Source organism: Poromitra crassiceps (assembly GCF_964638095.1).
Source record: "Poromitra crassiceps genome assembly, chromosome: 2".
NCBI classification, from domain to species: Eukaryota; Metazoa; Chordata; class Actinopteri; order Beryciformes; family Melamphaidae; genus Poromitra; species Poromitra crassiceps.
Genome location: NC_139624.1, coordinates 118,579,341 through 118,604,031, shown reverse-complemented (window position 1 = coordinate 118,604,031; position 24,691 = coordinate 118,579,341). Strand labels below are relative to the sequence as shown.

Here is a 24,691-nt window from a genome sequence, read left to right as displayed (position 1 = left end):
GCAAGACTTTTGGAGAGATTGCTGGTTCTGTGTTGAACCTAGCGTTGCATGAAGGAGAAAGAGTAACAGTTACTCTTTCTCTCTCTTTCGGTTACTCAGTAACTGAATAGATGTGGTGTTTGATGTGTACTGGAAAACATCAATCAAGAATGCTGAGAGATGCAGTTGTGGTTCAGCAAGTAGTAGCACTCAATGGAAGAACATTGCCCCAGGACACAATGTCATGCAGTGGAGAAAGCTTTTAAGTAATCCAGACAGCAAAACTGCCTTGATAACATTCATCGTGGACCAGTGAAAGCTACCACAGAACTGGGCAAAGCTTCAGGACAAGCAGCTATTTGCAACCTGTGGAGAGACATGCTATTGTCTCAACAAAAAAGATTGTAATGTTGAAGAGCTAAAGTCTTCCCATGAGGAGGCCGTGACCCTGGATGACTATGATGATAATGATGATGATGAATAAAACAGAATATGAATACTGTTTAATATTATATTTGTGATAGTGGTGATGATAAAGATCATTGGTTAAATAAATGATAAGTTAGAATTCTTGATTTTTTTCTATCACATGTTCTGTTCAAATAAAGGGACACGATTGTCTCTTTCTTTGGATCAACGTTTGGTGTCATTGAGGGTTAACTGTGACTAAGATACCACTTGGGAAGGTTTATCAAGTTGAAATATCATCTAAAGGTACAGACCTTTTCAAAATACAAAACTAGAATTTGTCAACTTGGATGATACCAATTAGTGAAAATTCTGGCCCGGGTTCATATTCTACTTTAAGGCCCACAATCAGCCTTCATGGTGGGATAATATGGGAAGATTATACATTTCCTCAATTGTTACAGTCCTGTGAGTATTTCAGGTTTTGTTATTTGTGTCAGTAGCTGTGTTTCCATTACAGTTTTTCGCAAAATAATTGCGATATTTCTACAACTTCGACAATGTACAATTGCGACTTGTGGGCGTTTCCATTGAAGTTGAGTTTGGTCTGACGGAGCGCACACCTGAACGCAATTCCCATTAGCCTACCAGCAGCTGCCTGCCACAGTGGATCTGCCCCATATCCCGTCCCCTGCATGCTCAAATCCAACCAATGGTCAATGCAAATCACAACATGAAGTTACAACGCATATAAACGAGCCTGATTATCAATTCAAAATAAAATGAGTCGCAAAATGTTGCTGGCTGCGCCGGTGAATGCAGTGAGCGCGACAGGCAGAGGAAAAAAGCCTAATAGCCTAATAGCCTACAACTGGTCCGATTTAGAGATGGAGGGGGGAAAAGGCTGATTTGGTTCAAAAATCACAATGTTGTGTATTATAATTATAACACTGCACCTGAAACGTGTGTAATGTATTACTCACAGTCACTGTATTTACTTCAGTCAGGAGCACGTTTTCATCCCCTCATCTCGCGCTGTGCCAAATGCGGGCACACAGGCAGCCTGTCACCATGGACCGATTTCTGCCATTAAACATTATCTATTTTATATTTATTTTGCATAACACTCGTCTTTCTGCTGGCGTTGCTTCAAAGTTTTCCATTGCTGCGGAGGTTTTGCCACGGCTTATCGAACCGTTCCGCTGCTTTTCCAAAGGAGAATGGGTCACATGACGTGCAAATGCGGAAAAACTGTTTCCATTACACTTTTGCGATAAACTGCTATATCGACACGTCTGAAAAACCACCTCATGAGAGCGCAAAAACTTTTTGCGATATTTGGGAGGTTTTTCGAAATTTACGTGTTTCCATTACCCAATTTCTATTGCGATATTTAGATTTTGCGCATTTCTGAGGGTAATGGAAACACGACTACAGATGTTCCTACATGTCATAATGCTCAAATAAAGACTATAGTTTAGGCGGAAATGGTGGTTAAACGAATGTTGTTGACACTTTGAAGAGCCCATGTGACCTCTATGTTTATTAGACAAACTCACAACTGTGCTTAAATGAACCTATGAGTCTACCCTTTAAAATTAGACCAAACATGCCTTCATAAAACATGAGTAAAGGTCCTGAAAATGAGCCTAAAGTAGGATATGCACCAGCGTCTAAGATACCAATTTATTGTAGGGGGTGGTTAACTTCATGTGCTGATAACTGTGACAAAGCTACCACTTAGCAAAGGTTATCATACCAAAATATCATCTATGGACATGTACCTTTTCAAAAAATGTGACTATATTTTGCCACCTTGAGTGATACCGATATCTGGTCTGGCCCATGGACTATTACGACGAGATACCCCACCTGGGCAGTGGGCACTGAAGATATGGGGGGGAGCACAACCACAGCGCCCACAGTGTCCCAGGCGAGAATCGAACTCAGGACCTTCTGACTGTGAGGCGACAGCGCTACTGACTGCGCCACCGTACCCCCTAAAAATAATGAATGCCCACAGTGCGTCCAACGCGCACAGACACACCCGCGTACTGTGAGGTGCCCAGAGCGCTCCGCCCAGAAACGCTAGCTGCTGAGAGCGCTCAACACCAGGTGCGGTGCTGGGAAGAGAAGCGTTGCTGCACATAGAGAATGAATTGCAGAAAGGCACTGGGAGCTCAAAAAACACTTTCTGTCCAGGTGCATGGACGCGGTCTGGATCAAAGTCTGTAAAAAGAGTTGTGCGTGGTTGTCGATGTAAACACTGACAACTAGGATTGTTTTGTTTTGTACAGACACAAACACACTTTTTTGATACCAAAAATTGGCAAAATGAAGAAGAATCCAATCCAATTTAAAAAAATATTTAATCAAGAAATACATTGAGTAGCTCAGATTTTTGTTGTTTTTTGGCAAGGTCCTTTTTTCTTCCTGACAGAGTATTACTGTGTTATTGGTGGGTGTGTGTGCCTGGTCTGATGTGTATTCTGTAGGGGTGCACCGATCGATCGGCACGCAATCTGTATCGGCCGATTTTGACCTCAAATATGTGATCTGCTGCTGCAGATATTTCTTTATTGTCGCCGATCGCATAACCGATCATGCTGCACGTGAGAAACATGAGGCAGCCCATTTTCATGTCTTCAATGTCTATCGTTTAACTTTCATATTGTGCTCTAACGTTTATATCATTGTGTTGCAAAGCACACGCTTTGCTTTCGTCAGTGTACTCACCTCCACACACCACACCAGACTGTCAACAGACCCCTTGCGTCTTTGAATCACACACATCAGCCGGTGATTACAGCAGACTCAGCAGAGAAGTTACCTCCAGTCCTCCCGCCTACCGAGTCATTTGCATGCTGTTAAGTCCGTGTTTGATCCATATTTGCGTGTATCCTCCTAACGTTAATAGCTCCGGTTAGCTTTAGCCGCTTTAGCTTAATCGATAAAATAGTTAACTTGGGTCGAAGATATTTTTCTTGTGTAACAGGGAAATCCCGGAAAATGGAGTATTTTTGTTGAGTGAACTGAACTGCATTGAACTGGTAACATGGAAATCCCGAAGTGGAGTGATTTTTGTTCTTTTATAAACTGAACTGAGGGAACTGGACTACTACTAGCCATTTAGTTCAACACAGTCTTGTGCTCCAATTATCTCACACACAAAAAATCATGTTGGCGGTTTCCTTTAACCTACAAAATATAAAATATTGATGTAGAAAAAAAAGAAAATGTGCTGCACTTTCAATTTGATGCATGAAATGTAGGCCTATATGTAAAATGGAAACTGTTGTATAATAGACTGCTATAGCTGCTTAGTGCTTACAAAATAAATAAATAAATATATATATATATATATATATATATATATATATATATATATATATATATATATATATATCGGTGATCGGTAATCGGTGATCGGTCGATGATCGGTTGGGCAGATATTTCTCATAGGTGATCGGCAATCGGTGATCGGTGGCAAAAAACGTGATCGGTGCACCCCTAGTATTCTGTACATTAATATACATATATGTATAAAAGTTATTGTATGTGTAATGAAATATAGTGTTGTATATGGTGTATGTTGTAATATACATTATGAATATAGTGTATAATATATGGTGTGCATGATGTATATTGTAATATACATTATTTATAGAATTGTTGTGTACATTGTATATATTCTTATATGCATTGGTACAACACAAGTTAATATCAAAGCATTGGGTTATTGGGGTAATATTGGAATGTATTATTAGGAATAAGTATTGATAGGGATATGTGGGTTGATTTATGATATTGTGTGTGTATGGGTAAGTTTGTATACGTATGTGAGAATCATGAAACAAGGGACGTGATGTTATACTGTCTGTTGTGCCAATGGATGGTACACACATGAGGTTTGCCTTGATGTTGAGAGTATACATATATATGTATGTATGTATGTATGTATGTATGTATGTATGTGTATACATGAGCGTGTGTGGAGGAGCGTGGGAGTTGGTATATGCATATGGATGTATAAATTTGTTTATGAATGATTTGGGGGCAGGACTCGATAAGCCTAGGCTTCTCCTGCCCCCTTTTCAAACAGTTCGCCTTTTCTTTATGTTGGAGTTTACGTATTTTCCTTTTGCTGAAGTCTATTGGACTGTTATGTTTACTGTTTTTTTTTCATTTTATGTATTGTTTTAACTGTGTGAAATAAATCGTTTCAATCAATCAATCAATCAATCAATCAATCAATCAATCAATCAATCAATCAGAATCTGGGAATCTAATTCCAATACAAACAAAAACAAAAAGGCAGAATTTGAAGCGGGGAAATCCAATGGATTTTAAGGGTCCTATCAATGCCCCTCAGGCAGCCAGCATCTGAGATCCAAGGATCAAACAATTCACTTCATAGACATAGCAACCCCTCCTAGGGCTGGGCGATAAAACGCTACAGTATATATATATCGCGATAGAGACGTCATCAATACAATACATTTTTTCCCCGATAGACGTTCGATAGCATGGCTGCATGAAAACATGTCCCTTGTTAATGGAGCGTGCTACGAGTGACACGGAAACAGCCAATCATTTAACAGACAGGTCAAACAAACCCTGAGCGTGCACCCACCCCAGCTCATGAACATCCAATCATATCCCTTGACAATGGGCAGTGCTAGTGATGCGAACAGCACGTTTGGTTTCATTTAGCACCGCACCCAGCACCCACCACACGTGAAGAAACAACAACACAGAGGGAATAGAAAATAAGTGTGGGGGGAGAAGACGTGGAGGAAATTGTCAATAAAAGGCATGCTGAAAGCAGAACACCGTTGTCTGTAAACGTTACAAATAATTCAATGTGAGTTTCAATTCATGTTAACATAAATTGAAGTGTTAACATGTTTTCCATATTACCCTTGAGCCCGCAGTCTCGGCCGGGTCATTAACGTTAATGTTACAAATTGGAATCAAAAAGGAATGTGCACGAGATTTCTAGTACTACATCTACATCTCCTCACCCACTCACTCACTCTAGTACTACATCTCCTCACTCACTCACTGAATCACTCACTCACTCACTCACTCGCATCCTTTGTCCTTCTGTCTCTCCTCCCATATTTCTCCATTATTCTCTATTCTCTAAATCAAGGATTTAGGGATCATGGGGTGATATCCTTATCTCACTAAATGATCTGATAGGCGAAAATGGGTTCACGGTTCGATACAACCACATATGATGTAACAATAGGGCTGTCCCAGCGAGTCAACGTAATCGATGACGTGGACTACATAATTACGTCGACGCACGCTACGTGCCTCGACGCATCACAATCTTCACAAAACAAAAATAGTGTGGCTAATGTTAGCGGCTAACTGTTACTTGTCGTTACTTTACATGGCAGTAAAATGCACTGAATGACCAAATTGATTTAACTTTTAACCATTTCGATTTCCACTTTCTATACGGACCCCCAGCATTGGTTAGTTGTTAACGTCGTGACTATATTTATAACGTTATAACGTACTCCGGTTTGCGGTTTATAATTGAGGGCTGAATACAGCCGTGCTGAGGGTTTGTGACTTGCGCAACACATTTACGACCGGTTATTGACTTAGCGTAGTTTCACGCTAACATGTAGAAAATTGATTAAAGTAACGTTACAGACCATTGTTAGTCTGTTGCTGCTCACGTTAATTTACTGCGTGCATCATTTAACAGTGCTATTCGGCTGTTTACATTCTTCTGTTTGCGTTCACGGGAATGTAAGATGAGATCAAAACTAACGTTACAGACCATTGTTACAGTCTGTGACTGTTAGTCTGTAAATCGTTTGTATTATTTATTTCCTTACCCCCACACTGATGCAAACATACATTTGGCTGAGTTAGCTGCACATTACTCCAGTGATTAAATAAATCCATGTCCTGTAAAAAATACTGATCCTCCTCAGTTTAGGGAAAGGGTTCATACATATAGTGATGAATCATGATGATGATCAATTTAATCTATGTGTAAGGTGGACCAGTATTTTCGTGATGAGAGGCAACTGACAAATAGGCAGGCACTATCTATTATAATAATAAGATTAATTATTAACTATTTTATTTTGAATTGCACTATATACATTTTATTTGAGGACAAGCTCTTGCTTTAATTTTATTTGAGAGATTTTATGTTGGACTGTTAAAGAGAATGAGATGGTTAAATAAAATACTGAAATTGAGAAGTTTTTGGTTATTTATTTGTTTTGGGTACATTTATTGTTATATAATAAAAAATAAAATAAAATTATAATCGTTAGATTAATCGACTAATCGAAAAAATAATCGTTAGATTAATGGATAAGAAAATAATCGTTTGGGACAGCCCTATGTAACAATTACAAGTTCAATAACAAGAAGTGTGTCCATTTCCCATTTATGAATTAACTCATTCACCGCCAAAGACGTCTTTGACGTGTTATCAGAAATAGCCATCCACGCCAAAGAAGAGTTTGACGTGTTTTTGTTTTTATTAGTACAACACGTTATCAAACACTTACCGCAGCTGTTGTTTTGAAATGGAAGAGGAGGAGAAAACGGAGAAACGCTGCCTGTTGCATAGAGGAGAAACGCCATTGAAATGCCCCTCGGCGCGCTGCAGAGCTGATCGGCTTGCTGCAGGGCAGCGGACATCGATCGTTCGCGGTAGTCAAACCCGTGACCAACATGATCGATCCTGGTCCCTGGACCCCGTTCCTATGTGCCAGCCCGAAAGAGACGAGACGGAGTCACAACTGTGTGAGGAGGAGAACAGCAGCCTCGCCACAGAAATGGCTTTCACACAGAGCCAAGCAGCAGAGCAGCACGGCCACTTTCCTGTCGAGAGCGAGGAAGACTGGATTCCAATGCGACAGGACCCGGATGATCTCGCGGTAAGGAGTGTGTGTGTGTGTGTGTGTGTGTGTGTGTGTGTGTGTGTGTGTGTGTGTGTGTGTGAGAGAGACTACACTGATCTCTGCATTCTATTCTATGATCACACTCACTCACACTGAGTAAACTGTATTGTTGAATGTAAAAAAAGCACATCATGTATATATATATATATATATATTTATTTATTTTCATTTGTGTCATAACAAATAATATTTACATGTCTGATGTCAATACAGTTCAAAATAAAAGAATTGAGAGCGAGTTCTGCCTGAGATTGTGTGATTTAGAAAAATGCCATTTTCTGCAATTTATCTTCTCAGAGAGACCTTTTTGGTGAAAACAGGGTGTATATAAATGGCTATAAGTAGAGTACAGAACATGCTAAAAGCTCACTTTTTTTTCCTGGTGAACCCAGAGACGTACATCTTCATTTTGAGGTATTGCAAATCACTTTGGTGCTAATAGATAATTTACTGTGGGTCTTGAAAGATGACCAACAATTATGAAAATCTTTGGCCTGTGCTAAATATTGGCAGTCCTAAACTGGCCATGAATGAGTTAATGACAGTTCCTTCAATGAAAATCGATTTTATATCAGAGTTCCTTGGACTTTATAGAGTTTGTGCTCTGACCTGCACTGTCATCTGTAAGACCTTATATAGACAGATGTGTTTCCCTTTCAATCATGTTCAGTCAGGTGGACTCAAACCAAGTTGGAGAAACATCTCAAACACTTTCAAAAGTATTTTGGAGCACATTATCTACTTATTGACTCAAAAGATGAGTTTTCCCCCCATTTTTTCCTCCAAATTTGGGAAAAATTTATCCATTCTGAATTGGTACTGTATACAGTATGTCATTCAGGGCATCAAAGTAATTGCCAGTCTACAGCAGAAGCAACTCAGACACATGGGGCCCTATTCTCCCACAGGCCTTCGGCGCTAAAACGGGCCTTAAACGCAAAAAAACGTTGTTTCCCTGTTTCGGGAAGATATCAGGCTTTACGCTGCCAAATGCGCTTTAGGCCGAATGGGCGTGGCGCAGTCCCAGAATGGGCCAGAGTGGGCGTGTCGGCCTTAAATCTCGGCGTACTGCTATCTTCCCACCTGGCTTAAATTTAGTGCTTTGCGCTTTTGAAAAGCAGGCCTATTCAGTGTGCCAGTTGCGCAGAGCGCTCCCCTCTGGCTCTCTCCCTCCCCTCTGGCTCTCTCCTCTGTCACCCTTCTCTGTGTCACTCTCTCCCTCCTCAGTCTGACAGGCACAATACGACTGTCTCTCTCTGACTCCCTCGCTCAGACAGACACAACACACGTCCTATAGGAAATAGCAGTTGTAAGTTCACTGCCTGTGAATGTCCCAGCATGCAATTGGTTACTCCATTTTGCTACTAAATAGCAACCAAATGAGGCGAAATAGATATAAAAGGTCGATCTAAAATAATGTGTAATGGTAACACAGCCTGCAATTGTAGAACATTTCAATATTGGACCAAATAAAACATCGAAATTAAAACACCACCCTAAGTGAAACATATATGTCCTCCTGGGCCTATATATAGCTCTTGTAGATTTAACGTGATTTAGATAAGTGTTAGCGGAACGCGCTTCTACTGTCATGTGCTATACTGTGATGTCCACTCCAATAACTTGGCCCTACTTCACATTTAGTTTTACAATAAAAACACATTTATGCAATGACTTTACATAATGTAGGGTATATTTATGTGCATCATTCTACCTGCAGCAGGGGAGAGAAAACGATATCGTTCTGGACAAACTTTCACCAATATAAAATGAATCTCATCATATAGGGATAGGCTATATTTTTCTAGCTGATGCCTTTAGAACATTCTTTTCACTTTGATCTTGCTATAGTGTAGCGTATTTACATGCTTGCAGTATTTAAACTGCAGTTAGATTGGTTTGAGAAGCATAATAATATGGAATAATAGCCTATATGGAGACAGACAGACTGGATGAAGGGAGGGGGGGGGGCAGAGCGCTTGGCTTCTGTCTGGTTTTGCTGGACCACTGGAATTGGAGCTTAAAAGGCAAGCGTGCGATTCGTTTATTGCACTTATCCAATGAGCATGACGGTGCATAATTTTACGCTTAAAAGGCGTGGTTGTAATGCTTTAGGCTGCGTCTAGCGCCAAGACCAAGATATCAAGTGCGCTGGTCCACGCCCACTGCGCCAGGCGCTCGGCGTAGAAACTAGGCCGATGCAACGATAGGGGCCATGAATAAGCATATTAGCTGTCTGTCTGTTTTTAATCAGTCTGCTGTCTCCTCTGGTTCCTCACAGACACGCTCCTTAGCTGCATCACATGCACATCACTCTGACCTCTGACCTTGTCTTCTCATGCCTCCATTTTATTTCCCACTTACACCCATAAACACACCAGTTCAAACCCATTGGATTCACTTGAACTATTTAAATGCCAGGAGTTTGGTGTATTTTCGTCTGTAGACAGAGTCGTCCCATCGCAACATGGCCACCTTCTGAACAAACAGAAAAAGAAAGAAAATAATCCCCCCCCCCCCTATTTCTTTTGATTTCAGTTATACATGTTTCTTATTTATTAGGGATGTCAACAATTAATCAAATGTAATTTAATTGCTCATTAAGGATTTGCTCGAACACGTGAAATTGACTATCAAACAACGTGCAGTCTCATATTACATTCCATCTGTCGGTAAATGGTTATTTTCAAAGCATGTTTCAATTAACCCGCCAGAGATCGCACCCAGTGTAATAAGTATTGACCAGGCAGTCATCTCGGGGTCTGGAAAGAGACGACAAAGAAAGACGAGAACGGCAACTTTTGCAAAATAAAGCGGGCAAAGTGAACAGAAAAGAGAAAATAATGCCACCTGCAAACTGTGATTATTCTGTATACACATACAACACCACCACGACAAGCGCAATGCTCTACCACTTGGATAAGTTGGCTGACACAAATTTGTTTAATATGAATGAATGAATGAATGAATGAATGAATGATTATTTTATTTTCGTGTCTGGCTACCACGGGATTATTCGGACACATTTTAAAGAAAACACTTTTCGCAGTGCCAACACACTGACACAAAATAATAAACAGTATAAATACAACATATATGTATGACTCCAATTAGGCATGGGTCGATTTCCGGTTTTACCGGTTCGGTTCGGTATACGAGCCCAAACCGGTTTGATCACGTGCGAACCGAAAAAACCTAAAAAAAAAAAAAAAAAAAATTTTTTTTTTTTTTTTGCCAGTCCATTCTGATTGCACTATTGTTCGTATTAGCCTCTTCTCAAGTTGCACTAGTAGGCAAAAGTCTTATTTTGTTTATTATGTTGATGTTTGAAGAAAAGTTAAGCTGAATAGTTATGAGAAATAAAAACAGTGTGTTGTTACAGTTAAAAGGTTCTGCTTATTTGTATTCAGTGTTCGTGCTGGTTGGCAGCATACCAGCTTAGAGGTGCATTATCGCCACCAACTGCAGCCGCTTTTATACGTTTTTTTTGGGGAATATCGAACCGGTTTCAAAATGTTCAAACCGACCCATGCCTAGGCCCTATATTGTGTGAATTTGTGAGTTTTGCAGTTTATAAGGCAGCTCAGCTGTAAGCCAATCCATTCTGATTGCACTGCTTGTGTTTTTATTAGCCTTTTCTCAAGTTGCACTATAGGCAGAAGTCTTATTTAATTTATTATTTTGATGTTTAGAAGAAAAGTTGAGCTGAATAGTTATGAGAAATAAATACAGGGTGTGTTTGTTACACAGGTGTCCTGCTTCTTTTTATTCAGTATCATTGCTGGTTGACAATACCAGCTTAGAGGTGTATTATCGCTATCAGGTGGACTGAAGTTGCAATACAGACAGTTATGGGCCACACTCGGGAGCCCTGCTTAAAAAAAAAAAAAAAAAAAAAAAATTAATTACAAAAAAAATCGGTATACCGGTTCGATCCGGTTTAGACGGCAATATCGAACCGGTTTTAAAATTTTCAAACCGACCCAGCCCTAACTCCAATCAGACCAATCAGACCTACACAAACAGTTTTGTAGCCGAACTATTCAAGAGGGCAAGAAAGAGAGAAAGAAAAAGAGAGAGAGAAAAGAAGAACAAGGAGAGAATAAAGACAGAAGACTGAGACCTGGATGTTATCGGCTAGACAAGATGACGCAATTTACAATACAAACAATGTGTTAAAAAATGCTTAAGAATGAAAACAAATTGAGACCATGTTGGTATGATTCATCTACAGTGCCACTATGCATAAGTTACATGTTTCCTTCTGTTCCAGGCTTTATGGATATAATTACATATTGCAAATGTATGGTTATTAAATAACCATTTAAGTATATCGCTATCCAGGGACAGACCTACATGTGACAGTACTTTGTCAAAGAGTGTTTTTCTTAGATCGTCATAGAATGGGCACTATAGAAAGTGGGTTCCATCCTCAACTACACCAAGCTCACAGTAGCCACATAGTCTTTCATCTACTTATGTTCCAATGTGTCCTGTTTCAATATGTAGTGGTAATATCCCAGAGCGAAATTGTGCACACAAAGATCCCTGGCTCAGATAGATCATACACAACATATTTTTCACAATCATACACAGTTTTAAACTGACAATACAGTATGTACGTAATTTCGCTTTATCATTGATGTCTTCCAACCATTTAGTTTTATATTTTATCATGGCAAGTTCCTTGAACATCCCCACATCCACCCTCCGCCTGTGGATGTAGCCCATGCTCCTGGAGAAGATCCAACATTTCCATTGCCCAATGACCTCCTATTGAGAGATCCCAGATGAAGATCCTGCTCGCCATTCTGTCATCTGGCAGGTCAAGCATTCTATTCCACAGGTTTACCATATTGCTCTTCCACCGGATTTCACACAGTATCCATCCCATGTCACCATTAACAGCAGTTAAAGGAGAAAATTTGTGGACTCCAAGGAAGTATCTGATTGCCCTATTTTGCACACTTACGCTTTTGTTAAAATATCTGAATCCCCAAACTCCAGAGGAGTAATCCAGAATAGGACAGACACATGACTGGTATAACTGGGTAATATATCTAGGCTACTAATGTACGTTTTTTCTAGTTTTCATAGGAAAAAGAAAGGCTGTGGGAATGTGCAATGTGTCACTGCTGTGGAAATAAAGTGTTTGATTGAGCAAAAAACACATTTGGTATTGTTTAGTAAATCTGGCATTTTATTGATTGATTAACATTGCTGATGATCGATTCAGGAACGTGCTTAAAATTGACATCCCTAGGGCTAGCTTTAATAGATATTTCCTCATTCACTGCGAGTAAAGATTCCTTTTTAGGAGGTCATGTTTTGCCCCTGTCTATCTGTCTGTCTGTCTGTCTTGTCTGTCTGTCTGTCTGTCTGTCTGTCTGTCTGTCTGTCTGTCTGTCTTATCTGTCTATCTCTCTGTCTATCTGTCTGTCTGTCTGTCTGTCTGTCTATCTGTCTTAGCTGTCTGTCTCTCTGTCAATCTGTCTGTCTGTCTGTTTGTCCACAGAATATCTAAAAGAGTTATGAATCGATTTGCATGAAACTTTGTAGAAAATTCAATCATGGGCCATGCCCACTGGTGAAAAGGGGTGTGGTAATGGGCATATTCAAACAAACAGGTGCCTAACTTCCACATGGATTCATGTAATGCCACAAAACTTTGTGGAAAGTTTAGCTGGTATACACTCTACCAAGTGCCCCTTTTCCTCCTATGCAGACTACAGAGGTAACTAACTATAACAAAAATCATGAATGAATGGTAGCTTATGAATATATTCAGTACTTTGCGACTCTGTCAGAACAGAGTTGCTGGTTCGTCTTATTATATTATGTCTCATAGACATAACGTACAAATTTGATGAATTTGATGATGAATTTGATGAATGATGGCAAGTCAATTTCTCACATATTTCTAATCTAGACTGTGCTTGATTTCACACTTTCACTTTGAATGCACTGCTAAAACGCAACGGAAATGGGACCAGTGTGGATGCAAATGGTGACTGGTGTAGACTATCTCTTTGGTCAGCCTATTTAATTTGCTTGACATACAAGTTGGGCACCACCAGCCAATAAAAAAAAACACACGCAGGTGTTGAAGTAAGTGGTGCAGGTTTACTACACTAGGGTACGTACGTAAGCAACTATGGGCTCAATACGCCACTGAGCTTAGCCACTGAGGTTTGTACAAGTCATGCTGATTCCAATGGTGCAAACAGAGTTGAAATCCATTGCTCGTTTGGGGAGGTAGATGTCTTTGAACGTGTTAGCAAGTTTAGCAAGGTAATCAGCTAATCTGTGTGTGTTGCGTTGACGATGACGTTACGGAATGGTAAATGGTAAATGGCCTGCATTTATATAGTGCTTTTATCCAAAGCGCTTTACAATCAGTAGATAATCTACATTCACCCATTCATACACCGATGGCGGCAGGCTGCCACGCAGGGTGCCTACACACCATCGGGAGCAAGGAGGGTTAGGTGTCTTGCCCAAGGACACAGCGACAGCAGCTGGGAGGGAGCGGGGATCGAACCGCCAACCCTTGCGTCATTGGCCGACCCGCTCTACCTCCTGAGCTAAAGTCTTCCCTAACCAATCACTAGAGACCAAGGTGTCCGCGGCAGGGCAGCCGCAGAAGTCTTGCTAGATTGTTGCCTGCTGGAGCTAAATCTCGATGGGCTCCCTGGCTAACACACCAGTCTCATGGAATAACGGATTTGGGACCGCAATAAAAGATGAGATTACTTGGAAGTGAGTGAGGATGTAGGACTGAAGTGATAAGTTCTGAAAATATGTCTCATTCCAGCATCGGTTGTACTGCGGTTGTAAAGTGCTAATGTTGGCACTCACTAATGCTAATGTAGCACAGCTGCCTTTCATAGACAATATGAACAACCAATACTGTTTAGCTGGAATAGATAACGAAGGCACACATTTTCAGAACTTGTAACATTAGTCCAACTTTGTTTGGTCCGTGTAGCCTTTACTAGGATACATGTTTCATACAACTCCTCTGGCCCACCTACTAGTCACAAGCAGAAGCTAATGTAGCTAGCTAATGCTAGCTATGTTAACTGTTTGTCACCAACACTTATGATGGTTTTTGTTGGGTTTGTTTTTGTAACCTTGTTGGAAAAAACCCACCGACATGTTTTTAAATAGCTAAACAGCCTAATGGCTATCTGCTTCAGGCTATCTCTACTTGGGCCACAGCTGTGTATGTTTCTGTTGTGCATGACTGATAACAGCGTCAGCCAATCAGTGTCCGTGATTGGATTTTCAACCGGAGAAAAAGCTTTTGCACATGAGGATGCCAGACCAAGAACAGCCAAATCCACAACTGTGGAGTGGGGGTGGCTTCGAAGGTTCTGGAGCCAGGCTATCATTTTACTGCAGAAAAATCGGATTGTCAAGCAGACTGACCCACACTGTCATAAATGTTGCATGCACTTGACAATTTATATGATAAAGTAACGCAATACCTGGCATTTGTGCAATACGATGTACTGTATCGCCACACAAAATATTGTGATGCTATGCTGTATCGATCTAATAGTAACACTCAAAGTTAAAATAAAACACTTTTGATTATCAAGCTTTATATTATGGGCCTTTTTTAAGCCACCAAGAGGCGTTTTCTGGAGCAATGTGAGTGAAAATTATTGCCTAATTATTGGATGGCCAGGAGGCAGTTTAAGGGGATTGAGAAATTGGCCTTTGAAAACAACACCATGCGTCAGTTCTGTTGACGTGGGGCGATGCTCTTGGCAGAAGGCCTGTAATTCCACATTGAACTTTGCTCCTCCCACAATAGCCGATGCTTGATACCCCGCGTTACTAGTGCCCGTCGACTTTTCCCTTTACAACTCCCTCTCTATGGCTCTGGCCACTATAACTCTGGGCCTGGGCTCGCCCATGAACACAAGCAGACATGTCACATGAACTTGGGCCGCACATCACGGAAGTTAAACAAGGAAGAAAAAACCCTTCAAAATGCTTCCATTAGAATGGATTTTTTTTTTTTTTTTTTTTACCTCGCAATAGTTCCCGGAAGTAAGGTTCTGGAGTGCTGAGTTGCCGCAGAATAGGCCGTTTGTGATGTGCTTTGAAAGGGTAAGATTTTAAATAATCAAATTGTATATTATCAGCTTTATTTTATGCATTCAAACATACTTCCTGGAACTATTCCCCCCACACACTATATCATATGAGTCACGTGACTATCAAGCATTTTAGACTGCCGTTGGCGCCACTCTCTCTTTAAATCACTCTGGTTGGTGCTAACTCTAAACCCTGGAGATGATACAATGTAGCCAAATCTGCTTTCTGAGAGCCTTCCTGCTGCTCGACAAATGGCCAGGCTGTTTACTACCATGTCAACCTCAACTATGAGCAGACTGCTGATCTGCCTCTGATAGGAACGCTCTTTGAAGTCTACAACACAACCGGCTCACAGTCAAGGTAAACTGCAGTATTGTATACAAGAGGTTGCAACACACTGTCCATTTTTTAAGAAAGGAGTTACCTGATCTTTCTCATGTGGTGTTACCGTGTTTAAAAAGTTCTACACTACAGTATCTAGTCCCGTCCTCTATTGTAGTTTTCATAAGCTGACATCTTTATATAGCAAATACCTTCACTACAAATCTACTCAGTTCTATTTGATCTATTTCATGCCAGCAATTGTACTTGAAAAGTAGGTTTCATGTTTGGTTTTTAAACTGTGAATATCTCATTTCAGAATGGGACTCATATTATGTTATGCAATGTGACATGCAGATCATTTGGACTCCACTGGAAGCTGCCTTCCAGTCTCGTCGTACTAACTCCACATTTAAATATGGGAAACTGTCACCCAAAGTGGTGTTTCCTTATATATGCTTTCTTCGCTGGGTCTATTTCCTATTGTTTATATTGCATGTAGCCTTGACGAAAGTTAGGGCTGGGTTGTCGGGCAGAGAAGAAAATAGCTTGCGTTTAATATAGGCTTAGAGTACATTTGATATTCACTTCAACATTTCACGATACAAAGGGACAGCGGGGAGATTCGACAGCGCCGTGCTTTAATCTTGTGTAAGCAAAACTATAATTAGGTTTGCGGGCCGGGCCTGACTCGGCCCATGAACACAGTGGACATCATGGAAGGAAAGGGCTGCCGTTCACTGCTCTCCTCACCCCCTCTCTTCCCCAGCCTTCTGCTTTGAGGAGTCACAATTGGTTCCAGATGCATTCTCTCACGGCTAGCCTCCATAACCAAATCTCAACATGAAAAGAAACCAAAAGGGGGAGAAGTTTCGCAAAAAACTTGGGAGAGCGAAAACAGAAATGTTTGGAATTTCCACGCGAAACAAGTGAGGGGAGGGAGGGAGAGCAGAAAACGTTATCTTCTCAGAAGGGCAGAGTGGCTGAGCTCTTCTCCACATGTTGTTATTTATCACACCTAAAACGTTCTTTTGTGGAGCCGTGGTGCAGTCGCAGGCCTCTGGGAGACAATGTGCACCCCAACTGAGGATCAGACAGCTTTGTTTCTTTCATGTTCCGGACACATGTGTGTGAAGAAAGGGCACACAGCGATATTTAGCCAGCTAGCTCCACATCCTGCGCCCATGTGGACTGAACTTCAAAGAGCTGCACGCCAGCACATTACACCCATTTATAGCCCCCCAAAACCTGCAGATAAAACAAGGCACTAGCGGAGGGAGACGAGGATGCATTTTAGGCAAAAACAGTATTGAGGTACTTGTAGTTTACTTGATATTTCCATTTTATGCTACTTTGTACATATACTCCACTACATTTTAGAGGGAAATATTGTATTTTTACTCCATTACATTTATTTCACAGCTATTACTAGAGAGGAGGTGAGGGCCCTGGAACAATGGTGCCAGGACAACCACCTCTCTCTGAACGTCTCCAAGACCAAGGAGATCATTGTGGACTACAGGAGAGGGGGGGGCGCACACCCCCCAATCACCATCAACGGCACAGTGGTGGAAAGGGTGGACAGCTTCAAGTACCTGGGAGTCAACATCCACCAGGACCTGACCTGGGCCGGTCACACCGCCACTGTTGTCAAAAAGGCCCAACAGCGAATACACGGACTCAGGCGCCTGAAGAAATTTGGGCTAAGGAAAGAAATCCTCAGGGACTTCTACAGAGGCACCATTGAAAGCCTGCTGACTGGCGGCTTCACCACCTGGTACGGGAACTGTACCACCATGGACCGCAGGGCGCTATGGAGGGTGAGGCGCGCGGCCCAGCACGTAACAGGATGTGAGTTGCCAGAACTGCATGAACTGTATAACCAGCGGTGCCTCAGGAGGTCCCTGAAGATCATCAAAGACACAAACCATCCCCACAACAGCCTGTTCTCCCTGCTACCCTCAGGGAGGAGATACAGGGTTCCAATAGCACGCACAAATCGCTTGAGGAACAGTTTCTTCCCGCAGGCCACGAGACTTCTTAACATACACAAATAGTGTAGTAGTCGTACCGTACCGTACTGCAGCTGCTACCATTACGTATGTCTAATGTTTAATTGTATGTTTAATAAGGTACATGCTATTTGCACCTGTATGTCAAATACGTCGAATTTAAAATGTTTAAGCACGCCTAACGTATGCACATGACATGTGCACTAGTGCTGCACGATTAATTGAATCGCAATCGCAATCGCGATGTCAGCACGTGCGATTACATAACCGCAAAAGTGTGCGATTATTTTATTTTTTTCACATCTTTTTGAGTGTGTGTGTGTGAGAGCCTCCTCTAAACTAACGTTACACGCGACGCAGCAAACACACGTTTCTCTGCCATCACACTGGGCATCAATACTAGCGGGAGACTTCTCCCATGCACTCCCGCAAATAAGTAATGTTATGTGCAGCAAGGTTACATATTATCTACCGAGAGGGCGAGAGAGAACATCCATGATCGCTAACAGCAAGCTATGCTAATAACTAGCTAGCCGTTCGTTCAGAAACGCATGTAAACAGTCGTGTGATCAGTGAGAACGTCAGTAAAATAAGGAGAGAGCTGCAGGTGCTTATGCAGAACTAGTGCGCGATTAAGTGCACAGTGGGGATGACCCGCTGTGATGAAGAATATAACGAGATTAACAAGGTTGATAGCAAAACACTGTCGCAGCTGCCAGCACTGGCAGCATCACCTCCAGGCTAGCTAACTAGCCTGTCACATGACGCCTTCATGGTCCCTCGTTAAAAGTCTGCAGATGCACGTTCTCACCTCTCTCTCTCAAGAAGCGTCACATGAGTGTGGCGTTTAAGGCCATCTCTCGCTACAAAATAAATAAACGGGGTGTATCATTCATTAGTATTGCTGGACAGACATGTAACTAACTTTGCAACTTTGCTGAGCCATCTTCTATGTGCTGTAACACAGTGCAGTTTCTATTTGACTGGTGTTTCTTTTTTACATGTTTGGGACTGGCAAATGTCTCAAAATGTTTTATTTTTTTGTAAAGATAATTTAATTTCAAATTGTTTTATTTTTTTAGTTTTAATATATTTTAAATTGTAACATATTTCATGTATTTTAGTCTGTGATATGTGAAACCGTGGTATTTTTGTCCAAGGTTATCATACCGTCAAAAACTCATGCTGGCACATCCCTAGATACCTCTTGTTTATTATATCGCAATCACAATCGCAATCGCAATATTGTCCACCCTAATCGCTAATCGCACCTTTTCCCCAAATCGTGCAGCACTAATGTGCACCTATGTGCAGTGAATATGCCACTGTCTCGGACTGTCTTATCACTATACTGCCTTATTGCTTATTGTTGCTATTGCTTATTGCTTATTGCCTTATTGCTTATTGTTTTTGCACTCATTGTTATATTTGTACTATGTCGTAAACGGAGTCTACAGCACAAGAATTTCACACGTGATACTTGTACCATGGAGTGACAATAAAAAAAAATCTTGAAATCTTGAATCTACTAGTTACTTTTCACATCAATGTTTGTGTATGTTTGTTGCCTCGCCCGCCTTGCAGCTCGTTGAGCTGCAAGGCGCTGCAGCTCGAATACGCAGCTCGGCCGCTATGCGGCCTCGCCTGCCCTGCAGCTCGCCCGCTGTCCGGGTTAACTTGCTCTTATGACATCACTGATGACATCACAATTGTTCTTATGACATCACTGATGATGTCACAATGCTATAGCTGAGCCTGCCCTGCAGCTCGACCGCTGTGTGGACTCACTTGCTCTTATGGCAGCACTGATGACATCATCAGTGATGTCACTATGACATCATTGGTGGGACAATTTTAACAGAACAAACAGACAGAGCCCACATTGCCGCTTTTATAGATAGATAACTATAAAATAGCATTGCTATAGCCTACATGTAGATTAGATTATGCAAAAGTATAGCTATTGTTCACATTAACAACTTTAAAATGCTGCTTACGTGTACATGTACACAAATCAGTAGTAATATTCCAATCATTTAAGACATTTATGACTCTTATTACATTTTGCTGCCATTAACTATGTACTTTTACTTTGGTAAGATTTAGAATGGAGGAATTGTACTTGTAATTGAGTAGTAGTATGTTTACATGAAGTAAAAGATCTCAGTAGCCTACTTGCTCCACCACTAGCCCAGATGACATCTAGTAGAGCCAAACAGCTGAAGGTCTTACAGAAGTGATCTCGCCAAATGACTGACAAAATGTAGCAACAAAGTATCAAAGTGGCAGCTCCATGTTGACTCGGCCAGTTAACAAGTGAAAGCAAATTCCAAGCCAGTTGTCTTACAACACCAACACACAAACACACACCTCTGTGTTCCACACACTACCTTGACACAACACACACACATACACACACACACACACACACACACACACACACACACACACACACACACACACACACACACACACACACACACACACCAGAGATGGGGACTTGGAGTTGGACTTGAGTCGCACTTTAGTCTCACTCACAGTGACTTGAGAGTCTGACTTGACTTGAGACTCGTCCTCAAAGACTTGAGACTTGACTTGGACTTGAGTTTTGGGACTTGTGAACAATCTTTATTTTTTATAAAAAGATTTGGTGCATTAACATTAAGGAAATCTATACTGATATCATCCAATCAATGCTGATAATGTATGCTAATAGATAAAGGAGTGAGGATATTCAAAGTACATGCTTTGAATTCCTTGGTTTTAGCTATGCGGTGTTCTAAGCAGACTGGATGGCATGTAACAGATGATAGAACGCTCATCCATAAGAGACTTGAGACTTGACTTGGACTTGTGACCAAAGACATGAGACTTGACTTGGATTTGCTCCTCAAAGACTTGAGACTTGACTTGGACTTGAGCTCAAAGACTTGTGACTTGACTTAGACTTGCAAAACATGACTTGTGAGCATCTCTGACACACACACACACACACACACACACACAAACACACACACACACACACACACACACACCTCTGTGTTCCACACACTACCTTGACACAACACACACACACACACACACACACACACACACACACACCTCTGTGTTTCAAACACTACCTTGACACAACACACACACACCTCTGTGTTTCACACGCTACCTTGACAAGTGTGAGTGAATTCATTACCCCCCAGAATGTAGTCACTGCACATTCCCTGCTTCCCTCTGGTATACAGTAGTGTCATGCCAAACTCCATTCAAAACATCTGCCATTTTATGCTTCATCTTTTTCCCCACTATAATTCCATCCTTAATGTAACACAATGACAGAATGTAGGACTATTTTGGTCATGAGTTTCATACACGTTGTATGGAGAGATATATGTGTCTTTATTCTGTGACTGAAAGTTTACATCCTGTAACCAAAGAGTGTATCTGTGAGAAAATAAATCCACTTTGTAATCAAAAAATTGATCCGTAAGCAAAAACATAGATTTGAAAACAAAACTATCAACAATCCAATCAAAGAAAAATTAAAAAATTAAATTAAAAAAATGTTTTTAGATTTTTCATTAATGTGAATTAAAAAAAGTTGCATGCAAACACAAACATTTTGTTCTCAACTCCAGACCATTTGTTTGCGAAACCATTACCTTTGCTTACAAAGCTCAACTTTTCTTTTGCGAAATGAAAAGTTTTGTTTGCAAAACCTGAGTTTTGCTAAACTTTTTCTGTTACAATAAGGGCGGGACCTACAGCAGAAAGAAGTAACGCACGTCCCTATTGGCCAGTGTCGATCGGAGTGATAGCTTGGCAACATCCAATCCAGTAAGAGACAAGGCGGAGGGCGGGCACTTGAAGGAAGTATTTCCTGAAGGAATCTCCATGCCATTTCAGCCCAAGTTATAACCACAGATTGAAGAGAGAAGCTGTGAGTATGTTCACACCAATGTTTTTATGTTTGGTCAGGTTATGCACCGGTCCAAACATAAAAACATTGGTGTGAACATACTCACGGCTTCTCTCTTCAATCTGTGGTTATAACTGGCGCTAAAATGGCATGGAGATTCCTTCAGGAAATACTTCCGTTCAAGTGCCCGCCCTCCGCCTTGTCTCGTACTGGATTGGATGTTGCCAAGCTATCACTCCGATCGACACTGGCCAATAGGGACGTGCGTTACTTCTTTTTGCTGTAGGTCCCGCCCTTATTGTAACAGAAAAAGTTTTGCAAAATTCAAAACTTTTCGTTTTGCAAAAGAAAAGTTGAGCTTTGTAAGCAAACGTAATGGTTTTGCAAACAAATGTTTTGGAGTTGAGAACAAAATGTTTGTGTTTGCATGCAACTTTTTTGAATTCACATTAATGAAAAATCTAAAAACATTTATTTTATTTTATTTTTAAATTTTTCTTTGATTGGATTGTTGATAGTTTTGTTTTCAAATCCATGTTTTTGCTTACAGATCTATTTTTTGATTACAAAGTGGATTTATTTTCTCACAGATACAGTCTTGGGTTACAGGATGTAAACTTTCAGTCACAGAATAAAGACACATATATCTCTCCATAGTTGTGTAGGATAATATAGCATCTAAGGCAAAAAATCGTATCTGGTGGGGGTCCCTGGACTGTGTCAGTTTAGGGGTTCTTGACTGAGTTTGAGAACCACTGGTCACTAGATGATTCAGTATTCACTATTTCAATTAAAACTCAACTAAAAATAGATTCACACAGGCAACGGTAACGCCCATCACGATTTTTTGGGGTATGAATAACAGACAGAATAACGTTACAAAAAAATAAAAATAAATAAAAGTGTTCTGGGGTGTATGCCGAATCGAAGAGAGAATGATAGCCTACCGATTCGTGATGTTCTAGAACTAGAAGATGCATAAGATGTGTATAAGACCAAGAACACAAACTAACGTGTTTTAAGATTAAGTGTGTCGTTGTGCGACCTACTTTATACTAGGGCCAATTCATCCAGATCCGCTATGCAGCCAGCCCTGTTTCCTTCCTCTCTACGCTGGGTCCATCTCAAAGCAGACCGGGACAGATAGGCTAACAAACAGACACATGTTGCACTACACCAACACAAAGTGGGATATTCATAGAGCCCTATACAGTCATCATTAAAACGGTATTGGCGCATCTAAAAGGACGCTAACCCAGATAACGTCCTGTTCTCTTGTGGAGAGAAAGTCACACCAAACTCCATTCAAAATGGGTTATAAAAAAAGTTCCTTTAGGCCTACTTAGTAGGCTACACATCTGAAAGAACATGACTAAACGTCTTTTACGAATATTATGGACGCACTCTTCAATTCGGCATCCATCCAACACGTCACCAAGTAGCACTTATTTGTCACTTAATCTTAATTTTAACACTGTTTTGACCGTTATTCCGTCAATCTTCTCCCATCATAGCACACTGTAGCCATAGTGGTATCACATTAGCAATATAAACCAATTATCAAAGTTGCTATTAAAATAAAATACTACGGTTAGTGGATCATTTATGCCGAATTGACCAGAAGACCGTTAAGTTAGGCCTACAAAAGTCTCAAGTCATGTTCTACGAGGTAGCTAGGCTATAGCCTATGCTGCGTTGGACCCAATCAAGGAACATGATAGTGCCGGATTTATGAATCGAGTTTCGGGTCTAACAGGACGCAGCTGTCACTGAATCAACAAGTTGGTCTAGAAGTGGAGCACAAAGACAATTGAGTCGCCTAAATATGAAGTTGTTTTTGCCATCCGCCCCTCACACGTTTTCTATCAATTTTTCCAGCAAATGCAGGTCATCAATGCATGACAACAGTCTAACAGACATAGGGCAATAGTTCCAGTTGTGGCGTTAAATCAGGCGGACTCACCCTGAGCGCGGAGCGGCTGGCAGTAGAAGTAGAGGCAGGCGAGGAGGAAGCTGCTTATCTGGACACACACACGCATCTTATTGAAATCCTAAAGTGCATCGTGGACAAGAAGACATATAAAACACTGGTGCTGTGATGGCAAGCTCCATGGGACCCCCAGTTTCTTTCTTTCTCTCTCTTTCTCTCTCTCTCTCTCTCTCTCTCTCTCTCTCTCTCTCTCTCTCTCTCTCTCTCTCTCTCGCTCTCTCTCTTTCTCTCAAGTCTCTCTCTCTCTCTCTCTCTCTCTGTTTCTCTCTAGTTCTCTCTCCCTCTCTCTGTTCACAGCCCCGGTGTTCCGTCAGCTGCAGTGCAGACTGCAGAGACATGCGCAAAGCGGAGAACGGGCCGGGTTAACGGTACCCAAATATCCCAATAGGCTAAATAGGCTATAGACCTAATCAGCGGGATGTTTACATTTACTTCCAGATACCCCTGAGGTCCACACATTATAATGGCGGTGGACGGCACAAACTGACGTGTTGAAGACAAAAACAGACAAAGAAGACAAAAATGGTTCGTCCGTGTTCTGTTGTTGTTTAATATCATTCATAACAACACTTTCACTAAAGTTAGTGGAGACCAGACTAGCTAATTTACCTGTTGGACCAGACCAGAGTAGACTTGAAGCTAAATTAAATTAACGTGGCGTCAGTAGCTCTTTCTCGCCGAGAAGAGCCTGGTGACGCGAGGTTAGTAGCTCTGTCTGTAACGTTAACAAGTCTGCAAAAAAACAGCGAGTTTGACAGACAAACAAACGTTATTAGCTAGCTAACACTACATCAAACAAACACAGAAGAAAGGCTAGATACGTCGGACAAGCATGTTTACCAACCGTTTAACCATTTAAATTGAAAGTAGTCGGCCGAAAACAGCGAGAGGGTTTGTCAGCATTTATTTGACAACACGCACATTTAAACCTGGCGCCTTCCCCAAGTGGTACCCGGAAGTAAATTTGTTTACATGGTGACGTCACGGTGATTTGGTCTATAGACCCCAGGGTTCC

General features: G+C 41.2%; 1 protein-coding gene across 1 annotated transcript in view; it reads right to left on the bottom strand.

Moving 5' to 3' along the window:
* The window catches only part of reck (reversion-inducing-cysteine-rich protein with kazal motifs), a gene marked incomplete at its 3' end in the record, with an annotated part of 253,151 nt that extends 229,306 nt beyond the window's left edge, over positions 1 to 23,845 (bottom strand). Inside the window, exon 1 of the mRNA XM_083631915.1 lies at positions 23,650 to 23,845. Within this exon, the coding sequence (XP_083488041.1) occupies positions 23,650 to 23,725 (76 nt within the window). The 5' untranslated portion in view covers positions 23,726 to 23,845. The remainder of the gene's footprint in view (positions 1 to 23,649) is intronic.
* Positions 23,846 to 24,691: the final 846 nt, after the last annotated feature.